Source organism: Corella eumyota, chromosome 3 (assembly GCF_963082875.1).
Source record: "Corella eumyota chromosome 3, kaCorEumy4.1, whole genome shotgun sequence".
Lineage (NCBI taxonomy): Eukaryota > Metazoa > Chordata > Ascidiacea > Phlebobranchia > Corellidae > Corella > Corella eumyota.
The window spans coordinates 158,861-172,848 of NC_137492.1; the positions used below are offsets into that span (position 1 = coordinate 158,861).

The window sequence follows — 13,988 nt, forward strand, 5'->3', positions numbered from 1 at the left end:
AACGAAAAATGAAGTTGCGAAAAATTTTGGAGGTTATTTTAGTTATAAGTTGTTGTTTAACTTTAATTATGATAAATCAATTTACAAAAAGATTTCATCGCTTGAAATATTTAGAAACAAGGTGAGGTTTAAACATTCTAGTATTTGTGACATCACAAATAGTAAAACTGTAAAGGTCAACTTAGTTATGAAAATAAACGTGAAATGTGATGCCACAATAAAGATTTATAGTTAATCAACCACTAATAATGACGTCATAAGTCACCTTAAGTTAACAAGTGTTATTACCCAATATAAAATAAGTGATAGTGACGTCATAATAATGTGTTGTTCCAGGAACGAAACGCGAAAAATGAAGGCGGTTATTCTATTGACCCAAACAAGATCGGGGTCAAGTTTCGTAGGTCAAATATTTAACCAGAACCCGGGAGTTTCATATTTCTACGAACCCCTTTACCCCTTCGGAAAGTGCTCGAAAAAAGTCGGTCGCTACTTCGATCGAATCTTAAATTATGACGTCATAGGGGTAAGTGAATTGTATCGGGAAGCTGCAATGACGTCAGAGGTTCAAGGAGTAGAAGTGCAGAGGTATAATGATACTTACTATGACGTGTACCACCCTTTATATGACGTCATAAAACTTTAATTGTTTGTTTACAGTTGCATCGATCACGGATTGTGTTTCTACAATTGCTTGGAACAAAAATGCTCCAAGTTCATGTCACGTGACCTTAATTTTTGTGGTAACCATGGTTGCAAGGGAGGGTTCAATTTAACCAAACTGGGGGAGGAACTAAGGAAACAAAAGTTGATGGCTTTCAAGGTGGATTATAGTTAAACTAATTAAAAAGCTTTAAACGACAAGCTCAAGAAATAATCGATTATTTTGCAACCGTTAGGTGACGCGAGTGTGCGACTTTCGCGACATTGAAAAACTGATCAAAGATCACAGGTTCGAAACCAAGCTCATCCATTTGGTTCGCGACCCCAGAGCTTCGATGAATTCGTTTCAACACGTCACAAGTTCGAAACTTAAAGCTAGGTATAATGACGTCACTAATTACGTCATAAATGTGGCGAAAATTAATTAAATTAAGCGAGCGAACAATTTTTCCGGGTTTTTAAAGCGAAAAGGCGGCAACGAAATCTTAAAACAAAGTTTCAAGTTGTTATAAATTAATTTCAAGTATAATCAAGGTTGTAAGCTTAAAGTAGTCGACTTTATTTTAGAACAAAGCACGAAGAGCGATGCGAGCAGTTGGAAAGTTTGCTCAATTACAGTTACAGCAACTCAAACCTCCTTAACTCCTCCAACTATAGACTTGTAAAATATGAGGACATCGCAACACGACCTATCCCAATCACCGAAGAAATCTACAAGTTCATTGGGGTTAAACTTCACCAAAACGTCAGAGATTGGTTAAACGAGGCTACGTCATCAGATCAATTGTTACCGGACAATTTCGGCACGAAACAAAACGCTGCGAAATCGATTTCAAAATGGAGATATCAGATGAACTTCGAGGATGTTACAAAAATTCAAAGTTTTTGTTACACTTCGATGTCGAGGTTAGGTTACAACAAGTTTCATAACAAAGAAGATTTACTGAACTTTAATCTTCCAAGTTATCAATAATTTCTAAGGTTTTTAACTGTTTTTATATGGCTTCTATATTTATAGAAATACCTGTGTTACGCATGTCTTGTGTTAGCTTGAAATCTTGCCAAAGTAAAACTGCAATAAATTATCATCCAAAGTAAGAAATAAAATTTTTGTATTTGTTTAATTGGACCGCAAAAAACTTTACCCAATTTTAAAATAAAGCAAAACTAGAATAAATAGAACCACAGTGGGTGGGATCGACCCTGAATAAAAAGAAACTCCTTTCCATTAAGTTTAACCTAAAATGTGGCCTAAAACTTGGACAAACCGACAAAATGTTTTGTGTACGAAAGTGTTTAATTGAATGGGATCACTGTGTAGATACGAGTTTAGTTGGAGGAGAAGAATTTGTGACTTTCTTTAATATTTGGTTTAATTGTCGCTTCACCAGGCTTCCAACCTACTGGGCAAACTAAAACAAAAAATAAATTTTATTTAAAGTATAAGATTAACACACAAACGGTTATAACCTATAGTGGGCAATATTAGCCTTACTTACAACCTCTAATTATTAAGAGTTAGGGCAAGCAGGGTTGTGGTTTTTAAGTGCACATTTTCTATAATAATTTTTAAGGATGTAATTGTTAACGCAAAAACCTAATTAGGCTCTGAACAACCCAATATCAATTTGACATTAAACACTTCATAAGGAGATCACCAATACTATTTAAATTGTTAATAAATTACTAAAACAACATCTGCTAAATAGCTCAAAAAATCAAAATATTGATTCCAAAAACAAACAAAATATTCGCCAACAAAACAACAATAAAAAGAAGATGTTAAATAACTGAGTTGATATTGATTCAATTCTGAATCTTATACCAACAAATTTATAACAAAACTATAGCAGAATAACAAATAACTTAAAGCTTCCCACTATAGTAAAGTGGAAACCTTATCTTAATCTTTTGTCAACAACGTTGGGTCAAACAATAGAACAACAAACCTCATACAATTTCCTCTTATAATACTCAGGCTAACATAACAATAAACAACATTAAACCCTTCAAGTCAATTAAGTGGAATTATTTATAACTTTATGAGTCAATTAAGTAAAGTTAATTATAATCCTTAACAATTTTAAACATTGTAATATATAACAAATTATGACATCACAATACCTTCTCCGTGTTGATCTGCAAACTGAAACGCTTTGACCAATCGTAGAGTCTCGTCCACACACCGACCTACAGGAAGGTCGTTTACTGTGATTTGTCGAAGCAAATGTCGCTCATCGAGGATAAACAAACCCCTGTTGGTTGGAAAAATAAAAACAAATTAAACTCAAAAATAAATAATTAATTTCAACCTATTTAGCAACCATCAATTATTAACCTTATAATTTCATTTTATTGGAATATTCTTCCTAAATTTTAAAATAAACGAAATGAATAACAAGTTTAATAATTAGACTCACTTAACAATATATTTAACACATTAAAAAACAACTAAATTTTAATAATTAAATAACCTGTAAGAAATTCCTTCATTTTCTTTGTAAACCCCGTAATCTTTGGAAATTTGGTGGGTTTTGTCTGCCACTAGGGGAATCTTCATTTCACCCAACCCCCCTTTTTTACGAGGAATATTTGTCCTAGAATGTAAAAAAGTTTTAAAATACATTGGCTTGCATTTCTATTTTGACTTTAGTTTATGAGACGATAAAAAACAAACTAACAAGATAGTAAACCAACCATGCATGATGACTGAAATGAGAATCGGTGGAGCATGCAATAACCTCACAGCCAATCATGCGGAATTCTTCGACCCGGTCGCTGAACGCGATGATCTCGGTCGGGCAAACAAAAGTGAAGTCGTAAGGATAGAAGAACAGAACAACATATTTGCCTGAAACAAACGAGATTTTTATCAGCAATTTAACATAAAGTCTTAACCTTAGCTCAGTGTGCCAAACATTACTGAACAAAACATGATCTTTTTAACAATTAATTCGTAGCACACTACAATACTAATAGAAGTGAGCATCATTGCCTAGAATGTTATACATAACAAAAACATTAACTCAGGACCTCATGGATTACATTACCAGCTAGCTACAAAGTTTTCATGGAAACGTTATTAAAAAATTTTTGAACTTTGCTACAGAATGCAAAAAACTAAAACTTTCAAGTGCAAATGGTGATGCAGTGGGCAAAGTAAATAGCTCCTCAGTTTCAACCCTGATTTAATTCCCTGAGCTGCATTTAAACAATTTCAGACTGCACTAGGTCGCCATTATTATGATAGAAAGCAAGATTAACACAAAGTTTAAAAAACTTAATATTATAAATTAATTATTACCTAAATAATCTGATAAGTTTAACTCATGGAAATCTCCGTCCACGTAAGCTGTTGCTTTAAACGAAGGTGCAGGGCATTGAATCGAAGCTTTTCCACAAGACATATCTACAAACTCTTTGATATTTCCTTGTTGTTGTTACTTTAAAAAACAATTTAAACTAAACCAGGAACAACTTTAACGACGTTTTAAAATCCTTTGCAACACATGTTTATAAAATAACTTTAACCGGTCGCTGGAATCTTAAATTGCGTCACTACATTATAACAACAATAACGTTTTTCTTGACTTCCTCCTCTTCTAAATAAAAATAAAGTTAATTTTTTAATTATTTATTATTAGCTTTAAAATTTAATACAAAAAAAATCCTAAAAATCAGAATCTGATATATGTATATGCCCGCTATGCGCAATATATGCGATATGCGCATAACATCTATTTGTAGATAGTCTACAATGTTTTTTTGCTTTTTGTAAACAAAATTAAAATAAGTTTGAACTACATCAAAATTGTTTTAAATTGCATAGTTTAGTTTTAGCCTTTTAATTTAACGCAAATTAATTTATAATCGAAGATAAACCAATTTTCTAGCAGTAAAGAATTGTCGGTAGATGTCGCTCGATTTGTAAATAAACAAAATTGTTGCTACCTAAATATTTTATAAACTTAAAACGATTTAAAATTTTTATTTTAACCCTTTTCTTGGCACAAACTGAAGCATTTAAGATGGACAACACATTATGGGAGGACAGAGATATTAGATTCGATCTCAGTAAACAGTAAGTTTAACTAAACTTGGGTTAATAAACGATTTTAACTCGTTTTTAATACCATAAAATGTAACTTGTTTGTTTGTTACTTACTGATTGACTAGATCACTTTTATTGCCATTAAAACTTAAGTTAAACTTAAATGTTGCCACAGACAAATGAAAACTCGTCCGGGAGAAACTTTGATCGAAGCATTTGAATCGATCGAGGACACGAAAGGAAATAACGGGGAGAAAGGAAAGTTGTTGATCACAAATCTAAGGATCCTCTGGCATGCTCAAGATCTACCCAGGGTCAATCTTTGTAAGTTTAATCAACCTTTCTATTATTTAATATCAGCAGTAACATTTGTTTTTTACTACAAGAGCATGATTTACATTAACCTTACTGACTGATAAAAAGTAAAACTTTAAGTTTAATTTCTAACCAATTTATATTTTTAAGCTATTGGATATTCATGTATCTTAAACATCAACACAAAAAGAACAAACTCGGTAAGTTTTAACAACTTGTGGTTATCAATTCTAAAATATGTAAAACCAAATATTATTGGGTTACAATAATTGTTATGCAACATAAAGCAACACTTTTAATTACTGTGTGTTAACAATTGCTAAACCACCAAACTTGTGACACTTTAACACCCAGTACAACTAATAACCAAAACTTTTATTTAGAAAATTCGTGGCACGACAGAATCTTTGTGCATCTCAACAAAATGCAACAGCAACAGATTTGAGTTTATTTTTACCGATATCTCGGGACTTTCTGGCCCAACAAACTTATTTGCCATCATACTCACTATATTCAAGTATGTGTTGTTAAAATTAGTACAAGATAAAGTTGAAACTATGTTGTATATTATAACCTGAAAAACAATAATATACAAAGTATTATATTCTTTACAGAGCGTATGATTCTTCAAAGTTGTATCGGGATCTTAAGTTAAGGGGAGCTTTAATACAGAACAAAAACCTAAAATTATTGCCACAGGTTAGCACATGTATACACCCTTATGCATTCTGAAGATAACATAATTATTTGATCACAATTGATTCCCATTATTTAAGAAACCAATAGAGCTGACTTTTGGTTAGATAGGATTTCAATATAAAAACATTACCCATTTTATCCCCTAACCCCACTTATACACCCTTGTAGGAAGAAGTTTACAACAAAGTGAACGGGGTTTGGAACCTGAGCAGTGACACAGGGAACCTGGGAACTTGCTTCATCACCAACATCCGGGTCGTGTGGCATGCCAACGCCAACGAGAACTTCAACGTCAGCATCCCATATCTGCAAATTGTAAGAACAATATTTACATAACCTGACCCAGTCTTAAGTTGTAGCAATTATTACTACCTGTATATAAATGACAGATTTGTTATTTAGTTAACAGCCTCTTAAAAGGATCTAGTGGTCTAGTGATAGAAAAGAGGTAGTTTTAAAGTTAGTTACTAGTAAAAGACATTGATTAAATAGTAGAAGTTATTATGCTTACCTTAAAAGTTAAAAAGTTGATTGTTGAAGTGCCAGGTTTCGAATGTCTGTAAGCTTGATTCAGAAAGCCTTAAAAAAAGTTTAATCTAAAATCAGATATGTTTAGTTTAAAATATTGTTTTAGTAAAACTTTACAGAGAGATGTTAAAGTGGTTGACGAAAAAACAAACCAAGTCACCAAAGAGTTTTTAAATGTAAGTAGAACAATGTCCAGACTGGGTCAGGTTATTGAATATTCCTTATTAGATGTAAAATAGGCTTGGTCTGTGTGAGAATTAAATGAAAAATACCAAAAAAATGACCCAAATACTGACAAATTTATACAATAAAAAATATCAAAATTTATTTTTGTAGAAAGACATCAAAATGCGAGACTCGAAGTTTGGATACGCGATGGTGCTAGAGAGCACATGGGGCAGTGGGGGTTATGTCCTGGGGTTCAGGATCGACCCAGCTGAGAAGTTGCAGCAAGTGACGAAGGAAATTCAAAGTTTACATCGAGTTTTCACCGAGAATCCGACCTACGGCGTCCAATTTCATAAAGTTAGTTCATGTTTGCAACTTAATAACTTCTATTACCTTACTTTAATCTTGAGTAATCTTTGTCAGTTTTATTGTTGACCTATTGTCAGTTTATTAACATGAAAATTGCCAAAGTTAATCCAATTAACATCTTACTTAAGCCTGCTGTGATACAGAAGCTAGTTTACTTACAACCATAACCTTAAGTATTAGTAAGACATCAAAAAAAACCTTAGTTATTTTGGTTGATGTTTACCTTAACCCAGGCACCTCTACCCAGGGTTTATTAGTTGTAACCCCAACTTTTATAAATAATTTCCAATGGCACAAAACTTTAATTACCTTTAACTTTAGAACATCCACAATGGAGACAACCCCCCTGATCCAATCTCTCTCCCAGTAATTGAGGACACTGACATCGACACCTCCATACAATCGGATGTCTGTGCTGCTTATTTTGCAGACGGACAGTCGGACACTAAGACAGTCAGACCTGTGTTTTGTGACAAGTTTGGACTGGCCATTGAACCACTTAAGGATGGATTTACTCTTGAACAATTGTGGAAAGTCTTGTGAACAAAAATTTATTTTATTGTAAATATTTTATATGTTGTTTATTGCTAAAAGAAATAAAAGTGATATTATAACACAAGGTTTATGTTTTAAGGTTTTTTAACAACTTTTATGAAATGAACGTTTGGCTAAGTGTTGTAAAACCAGTATGGTAAGTTGTGCTTTTGTTTAAGTTTTATTCATCATTAAATCACAATAAACACAACATGCACTAAATAATAAAACTTGATGGACAAATATACAACAAACACTAAAAGCAAAACTTCTCAAGTAAAGAAAAAGAAAGACCAGCAAGCTGAAATAAAAACTCTATAACCATCCACTGCACAAATAAATTGTTGCAACAACATTGGATTCAAGTTTTGTTTACTAAACATTAGAATTTAACTTAAAATCAAGGATTAATTAAATGTTAGAAAAATATAAATTTACCTCACACAAGAAATATAACTAACATTAAAGATATAGTAAAATCATATAAAACTTTAAAACATTAATTTATATTTATTGCTAGATTTTAACAATTTTTTAAACCAAAACTTTTCTTGATTTTTAGTTTTTCAGTTTCACTGAATTGTTTGTATATCTCATGAGCTAGTTTGCCATACTTTAAAGCTTCATCTTGTTTACCCAATGCTTTGTAGCATAAGTGTAAACCAATATAAATATCATATTGTGATATTGTTGGCTTAACTGTTAATTTGTTTAGTAGAGTTTGTGCTTTGTTGTTTTGTAATATTGCTTGTTCATATTTACCAAGTTTTTTATAACATGATCCTATACCTCGATATATATCACACATTTCATATGGCCATTTTAAAAGCAAGTTTTTATCAATCGTTAAATGTTGTAAAAAAGTTGAAAGTGCAACTTTTGGTTTGTTAAGTTCAAGTTGTGATTGAGCACATTTTTCAAGTATTGCAAGCTGTAATCCAATATTCTGGTTTGGTATTGGAAAGTGTTGAAGAAATCGTATAGATATTGTTTCTATTTGCTCATATTCTTTTAATGCAATGAGACATTCCATTGTTGATTGAAAACAATGAAGATATAACATATGTCCAGGTTGAACATGAGGTCTTATTTGTTCGCCCAACTTTAATGCAGCTTTAAAGTTTTCCTCACCAACATAAGCATTACAAACAACATTTTTAATAGATAATCCACCAAAATCATTTTTTAACCAGTTTAAAGATTTTCTTTTCTCCCATTCTGATATAATTTGTTTATCTTGTCGTAAACAATTTAAACTCCACCAAAAACATAAAGTTGAAGTTTGTTGATCTAAAGCTTTAACCAAAATTTTTCCTTCCGTTAAACTATTAACTTGAATATTCGTTGTATCATGTAAATTAAACAAAATTTCAAAATATCGAACAAGACTTGCTGCTCCAACGGTTTGAATTAATTCTTGAGCGGGATCTAAATCATTTAAACCTCGAAAAGTTGTCCCTTTATCAATATAATCATCTTGACCTTGTTTTTTTGTATAAAGTTTTAGTCTAACTTCACAAGCAACAGACAGAGCATACTTAAGATGATGGGAAGTCTTTGAATCAATTATTTCTTGTTTTTCTAACTTATTCATTGCTTCAAATCCAGTGGAAAAAACTCTGTGAAAATCACAAATAATTGTCAAGAATAGTGATATAGTTCTGTACAGAATTTGCTTCATGTTAAATTGCTCATGGTTAATGTTCAAAGCTTTAACGTAACCTAAATAATTTATCTTCTTTAGATTCTTAATTAAATCCGATTTGGTTTGGAAAGAATTTTCTGTTTCAAGTTTTTGTTTAACCAGATCACAATATTGCTTGTCAATTTCTTGATCTCCATAAACAAAACATGTTCATTTCAACACATCAGCTAAGTGATAACCGTTCTTTAAATCCACATCAGAGTCAAGATACTTAACCATTTCACTTACATGTTGAATTAGTTCTGTTGACCATGGCTTGTTTGTGGTACCTTCTTGTCTTCCTAGTGGAAACTTGCAAGCATGTGGCATCATTCTATCAAGAGAAATTCCTCGTTTTGTAAAATTGTCAAAGAACCAGTCGGCATTATTTTTAGCGGTAAAATCATTTAAAGATGAAATTGCAACACTTGGAATAATAGTTTCTCCTAAATTCAAGATAATAAAATGAAAAATGACAGAAAACCATCTAAAATATTCCAGACTGTTGTTATCCAATTTCTTGTTGTCATCCAGCAAAATAATGTGCTCAAAATCAGAGTAAGGAGTTATTTCTTTTCGTGCAAGAGACCCCATTCCAGCTATTGCAAATTTACATGGAGGTTTTCCTATGATTTCTTCACACTTTTCAGCTATAAATTGCATGATAAAAGTGTATTGACTGGCTATATCATCTTGTATATCACAAACTGTTTGTATTTTATCACATTCTAGTTGTTTTAATTTTGCTTCTGATATTTCATAAGCAATATGTTCTAACTGTGACAATTTATTTTCAGTATTTTCTCTTAGTTTTATAACTTTTTCGGCAACTTTTGCAGAAATATTTCTTAAATTTGCCAAAGGTTGACCTGCTTTTGATATTTTAAGCAAATGTGAACAAAGATTATCCAGATCTTTCTTAATTGTTTCAATATTCGAAGGATTTCTCACTATAGCTGAATTTAAAAGTGCACAACTTCTTATCAAGCTCAATTTATCAGGACTTTTCTCCTTATAAAGCAACCCCATTTTGTGGAGAATTTTTGCTGATTCTTGTGGTTTATTTTCCTTCCACTTTCCATCTTGTGTTTCTACACAAAGTTGTTTTAACTCAGCAGCAAGTTTTGTTAACTTTATATCAGACATTAAAACAACAACTTGTGATTCTTTACAGAATTGTTTAAACTCAGCAGAAAGTTTATTTTCCTTTTCTTTAAACTTCATTGCAAAATAATTTAACTTAAATCTAGTAAAGTTGTCTAAATTGTTTCGATCAAATGTTAATCTTAACAAAGAACCGATCACAAGACTCATTGTTTACTGAACAAACATAGTTATTATTTACATTTGTAACTTTACAACAATAATTATCCTCTATATATGTAGCCTAATATATGTTTTTTTTTATAATTTTAAATAAATCTGAACCAAAATTTAAAGATTATTAATTAATTCTTTGAGTTTTTAGACCTATAATGTTAAGGTATATAATTAAATATTAAAAAGTTGATGGGTTTTTATTATTTTTGTAAAACAAGTTTAAAAGAACATGCAGAAAATAAAATATTAAAACTAATTTCTAATTAAAAACATAAAATTAAAATAAACATAATTTTCAAAACATGAAATAAACATAATTGTGTTTTGTTATAAAACTTTGTTGTAAACTTAAAAGTGCAAAAACTTAAGAAACTTAAAAATGTTGAAAATAAAATAGCAACTTGTGTAAAATAATAAATAGTGCAAAAATAAGAATTACTGCATTAAATGGAAGATCACTTTCATAAATTGCCACCAAAAATAAATTCACCAAAATAAATAAACATGCAAAACAAGGACCCCTCTAATATCTTGGGGGGGGGTGACACCCCTAGGGTAAACCATGCAAATAATTGGTGTTGTGTGAAGTCATTGTCACCTTAATATCAGGATGGTAAGAAGTGAGAGGATCGTAAGTTGAGGATAAAGTATTTTTGCTCCACAATCCTGATCCAACTCCTGTGAAAATAAACCAAAATATTAAACAATGTTAACAGAAAATGTGGCTGAGTTGTTAAAATAGCATCATATAAGGTCCTAGGTTTAATTTCCACTGCTGCCATATAGTAACAATTACTTCAGCTCATGATCAGTGGAAACAATATACCAAGGTCAACAATATATTGAAGGTTAAAGTGATCATGTGACCACCAATAAAAAGAACAAACCTGCGGTAAAGTCTTTGCATCGAAACAACTTTCCATCGGGTTTCGACGATATCTAAAACACAAATCATTCATTGTAAGCAGAAACAACTTGGGTTAATCAACTTTTACAGGCAGCATGTTGTAGCGGTTAAAACACTTTCTACACTGCATAGGTAGTGGGTTCAATCCCCACTACTCTCATGCTGTAGCGATCTTTAGCAAGATGATACAAATGCTATAAATTTCTGCTGAGCTAACACTTAATCAGCAGCTAAATTATTGGGCAATTATAATCAATAATATCCCAAACTACAAGTCAAACTGAAGACTGACTCAGGGTAATTGATGTTACTCCATGTTTAGGTCATGCAGTTGACCTTCCCACATCGAGGATAAAGATATATACAAAACAACACAAACCTGGTAGAAGGGCAAGGTTGTTGGTTGGTTACGTCCACCACGAGGTCACGATAAGTTTCAAAACAAAAGTTTTTGTCGCTTGAACATTGAAGTCCAGTGTCGGCCACCACAAACAATAAATTAGATGCTGGTATCCTGGTGGCTGAGTAAGTTCTACAAATATAGTTTATCCTCAGTTTTAACTTAAAACTAACTTTACAGCCCAAAACATTTAGGGTAAGTCCCAGGTCCTAATTTGTGACAATCTGCTTCATTGTTGAACTAGTGATATTGTCAGATTATTGTCAGGTTTGCAATTTCATCTAATAACTTGTTTGTTCTGGATCAACAGAAAGTTAGTACATTACTTAAGGGTTTCAGCACATGCCAGAAGTGGGAATTAAACCAGATCTGGTCCCCAAAACTCAACACTAGATGTCCTAGCACACAACCAGTTTGTTTAACTTGCGCGACCTCCAAGGTCGAATGTTTGTTTTGTTTGACTTCGGCCGAACCCAGGATAGTTTGGATAAAAGTTTGTAGAACGAGGATAAAGTGCTGAGCTGTGATGGTGATACTGGATGTCGTCCACCAACCTGAAGTTCAAAACACAATTTAAACCCAGCCCCATGTACCCCAAACAGGGGTCACTGATATAACCCAGGTATTCACCGATATTTATAATATTTGTGATCGCTGGAATCAAACGAGGTGCAGTGTTTCCGTTAATTTCAACCACGTCACACAAAGCTTGGTGGTCGTAGAAATATTTGGAAACATAGATGTTGTTACGCTCCAGTGCTTTCAACAAATCACCGTCAATGTTACCAAAAAACTCTCCCAACTGAAAATAAAGTTAAAATTATTAACAATTATAATGAAATTTTTTAAAACACAAATAGATCCTCTAATCAGATAAAAGTGCCTACCCAAAAAAGTGCTTACATAATTTAAAATACCCACCGAATTACAAGTGCCTACTCATTTAAAAGTGCCTACCTTATTAAAAGTGCCTACCGAGTTTAAAGTGTCCACTCACTTAAAAGTACCTACCCAATTAAAAGTAACTACCTACTTAAAAGTGCTTACCCAACAAAGTGCCTAACCAATTTAAAGTGTCCACTCAATTAAAAGTGCCTACCCAATCAAAAGTACCCACCCAGTAAAAAGTGCTTACCCATTCAAAAGTGCCTACCTTATACTGATGTTCTTCCTGATTGGTTGAAATAAGATTCCCAGCTCCATCCAACAACAAACACATCCGATCCTTCAACAAAACAAAATTTAAAACATGAAAACAATTTTATTTATTGAGTAAAACTTACCTGGGACTGGCAATTATAAATTCCAAAACAGTTTATTCCATCGTTGCACTAAACAAAAGGAAAGATTATTAAACAAAACATTGGTTTAACTTTAAATCACTTATATGGGCAACAAATTAATAATTCCAAAATCAGTTTTAATTTAGAGTTAGAATATTAATAGTTAGGCCTATTCAATAACCCACAATCTAATTAGTTAACCCCCTTATATGGGGGCAATACTGACTTGTGTTTGTGACGAGTTGTAGAGGATTTGGGTGAATATTTGTTGATCGAGGACCAACCCGGTCACACTTGGAACATCTTGGTTGGACAACTCAACTGGTTTGCTTGCTATCACATAACTTACCTTCAACAACAAAACAAATTAACAAACAAATAATTTGGAGTTAAATATTAGTTAAGTTAAACATAGAAACAATTTGTAAGTCAGGCAGTGTGACGGTCAGGACACTTCCTACACTACATTAAGTCCGGGGCTCGATACCCGCTGATCTCATGCTGTAGTGCCCTTGAGTAAAGCGCTATAAACGGTATGAACTCTTGCTGAGCCAGCACTTAATCAGCAGCATAATTATTGGGCAATTTTAATCTATAATATTCCAAACTGCCACAGGCAACTTGAGACTGGGTCGAAGTTGTTAATGTTACTTTATGTTTAGGTCGCGCATTCGACCTTCCCACATCGCGGATAAAGATATATATACAAAAAATAAAATCATAATTAATTTGACCAAAATTATTTTTTTTATTCATGGTTCAGTATAAGTTGTGACCTCATCAGGTTGTGATGTCATAGTGACCAATTCCTAATTAATTAATTTTTAATTAAAATTTTTTAATTATTTTTTAAATTATGTCTCACCTTGTCAACAATGAGATCATTGTTATACATTGTTGTGAGAACAATGGGGTCAGAGTCTGAGATGGCAAATCAACCAAGCACGACGTCGCGGTTGGTTTGTTCGACCCAGTATTCGTTCAAGCGTTTCATGAGGTAACCTTGAAGTTTGATCAAGGTCAATTCGTCGGTTTCAATGTTGTCTGAAATACGATCACAATCAATT

The 13,988-nt window shown here is 32.4% G+C and overlaps 4 protein-coding genes and 1 long non-coding RNA gene across 7 annotated transcripts; 2 read left to right on the forward strand and 3 right to left on the reverse strand.

Moving 5' to 3' along the window:
- Window positions 1-322: 322 nt before the first annotated feature.
- On the forward strand, window positions 323-1,636 carry LOC145744931 (carbohydrate sulfotransferase 1-like). Its single transcript, XM_082562904.1, has 3 exons — window positions 323-588; window positions 661-833; window positions 1,245-1,636. The coding sequence occupies exons 1-3, from the start codon at window positions 323-325 to the stop codon at window positions 1,634-1,636; spliced, it is 831 nt and encodes a 276-aa protein (XP_082419030.1).
- Window positions 1,637-1,764: 128 nt separating this feature from the next.
- LOC145746324 (peroxiredoxin-like) lies at window positions 1,765-4,156 on the reverse strand. The gene is made up of 5 exons (XM_082564585.1): window positions 3,968-4,156; window positions 3,361-3,514; window positions 3,138-3,260; window positions 2,788-2,918; window positions 1,765-2,075 (listed from the first exon to the last, which is right to left on the reverse strand). The coding sequence occupies exons 1-5, from the start codon at window positions 4,068-4,070 to the stop codon at window positions 1,993-1,995; spliced, it is 594 nt and encodes a 197-aa protein (XP_082420711.1). The 5' UTR covers window positions 4,071-4,156; the 3' UTR covers window positions 1,765-1,992.
- A 452-nt stretch (window positions 4,157-4,608) lies between these two features.
- Window positions 4,609-7,641, forward strand: LOC145745869 (BBSome complex member BBS5-like). Its single transcript, XM_082564046.1, has 9 exons — window positions 4,609-4,744; window positions 4,890-5,038; window positions 5,180-5,229; window positions 5,413-5,546; window positions 5,644-5,728; window positions 5,897-6,043; window positions 6,593-6,781; window positions 7,115-7,354; window positions 7,428-7,641. Exons 1-8 carry the CDS (start codon window positions 4,692-4,694, stop codon window positions 7,334-7,336), a joined length of 1,029 nt encoding a protein of 342 aa, XP_082420172.1. The 5' UTR covers window positions 4,609-4,691; the 3' UTR covers window positions 7,337-7,354; window positions 7,428-7,641.
- LOC145745872 (uncharacterized) lies at window positions 5,373-7,303 on the reverse strand. Its single transcript, XR_014281278.1, has 4 exons — window positions 7,103-7,303; window positions 6,240-6,759; window positions 5,859-6,034; window positions 5,373-5,603 (listed from the first exon to the last, which is right to left on the reverse strand). It is a non-coding gene; the product is annotated as an uncharacterized LOC145745872 (long non-coding RNA).
- A 2,887-nt stretch (window positions 7,642-10,528) lies between the features above and the next one.
- LOC145745870 (voltage-dependent calcium channel subunit alpha-2/delta-2-like) lies at window positions 10,529-13,959 on the reverse strand. Of its 3 annotated transcripts, XM_082564050.1 has the most exons (9): window positions 13,787-13,959; window positions 13,148-13,270; window positions 12,922-12,969; window positions 12,792-12,863; window positions 12,269-12,440; window positions 12,071-12,192; window positions 11,618-11,770; window positions 11,219-11,270; window positions 10,529-11,009 (listed from the first exon to the last, which is right to left on the reverse strand). In XM_082564050.1, the coding sequence occupies exons 1-7, from the start codon at window positions 13,814-13,816 to the stop codon at window positions 11,738-11,740; spliced, it is 600 nt and encodes a 199-aa protein (XP_082420176.1). In that variant the 5' UTR covers window positions 13,817-13,959; the 3' UTR covers window positions 10,529-11,009; window positions 11,219-11,270; window positions 11,618-11,737. The 3 variants fall into 3 exon arrangements, with proteins under 3 accessions (XP_082420176.1, XP_082420173.1, XP_082420174.1); XM_082564047.1 differs by having other exon boundaries at window positions 12,071-12,440; XM_082564048.1 differs by lacking the exons at window positions 10,529-11,009; window positions 11,219-11,270 and having other exon boundaries at window positions 11,700-12,192.
- Window positions 13,960-13,988: the final 29 nt, after the last annotated feature.

Excerpts from the sequence above, each read along its gene's own strand:
- LOC145744931 (XM_082562904.1), top strand. The coding sequence starts at position 323 with ATGTGTTGTTCCAGGAACGAAACGCGAAAAATGAAGGCGGTTATTCTA. Across the intron at positions 589-660 it reads CAAGGAGTAGAAGTGCAGAG|TTGCATCGATCACGGATTGT; the intron begins GTATAATGATAC and ends GTTTGTTTACAG. Across the intron at positions 834-1,244 it reads GGCTTTCAAGGTGGATTATA|AGCGATGCGAGCAGTTGGAA; the intron begins GTTAAACTAATT and ends CAAAGCACGAAG.
- LOC145745870 (XM_082564047.1), bottom strand. The coding sequence starts at position 13,816 with ATGTATAACAATGATCTCATTGTTGACAAG. Across the intron at positions 12,864-12,921 it reads TTTATAATTGCCAGTCCCAG|GATCGGATGTGTTTGTTGTT; the intron begins GTAAGTTTTACT and ends GTTTTGTTGAAG. Across the intron at positions 11,771-12,070 it reads ACAAACATTCGACCTTGGAG|AACTTACTCAGCCACCAGGA; the intron begins GTCGCGCAAGTT and ends CTATATTTGTAG.
- LOC145746324 (XM_082564585.1), bottom strand. The coding sequence starts at position 4,070 with ATGTCTTGTGGAAAAGCTTCGATTCAATGCCCTGCACCTTCGTTTAAA. Across the intron at positions 3,515-3,967 it reads AAACTTATCAGATTATTTAG|GCAAATATGTTGTTCTGTTC; the intron begins GTAATAATTAAT and ends CGTTTGTTTCAG. Across the intron at positions 2,076-2,787 it reads TGCAGATCAACACGGAGAAG|TTTGCCCAGTAGGTTGGAAG; the intron begins GTATTGTGATGT and ends TTTTTGTTTTAG.
- LOC145745869 (XM_082564046.1), top strand. The coding sequence starts at position 4,692 with ATGGACAACACATTATGGGAGGACAGAGATATTAGATTCGATCTCAGT. Across the intron at positions 4,745-4,889 it reads AGATTCGATCTCAGTAAACA|ACAAATGAAAACTCGTCCGG; the intron begins GTAAGTTTAACT and ends ATGTTGCCACAG. Across the intron at positions 6,044-6,592 it reads GCATCCCATATCTGCAAATT|AAAGACATCAAAATGCGAGA; the intron begins GTAAGAACAATA and ends TTATTTTTGTAG.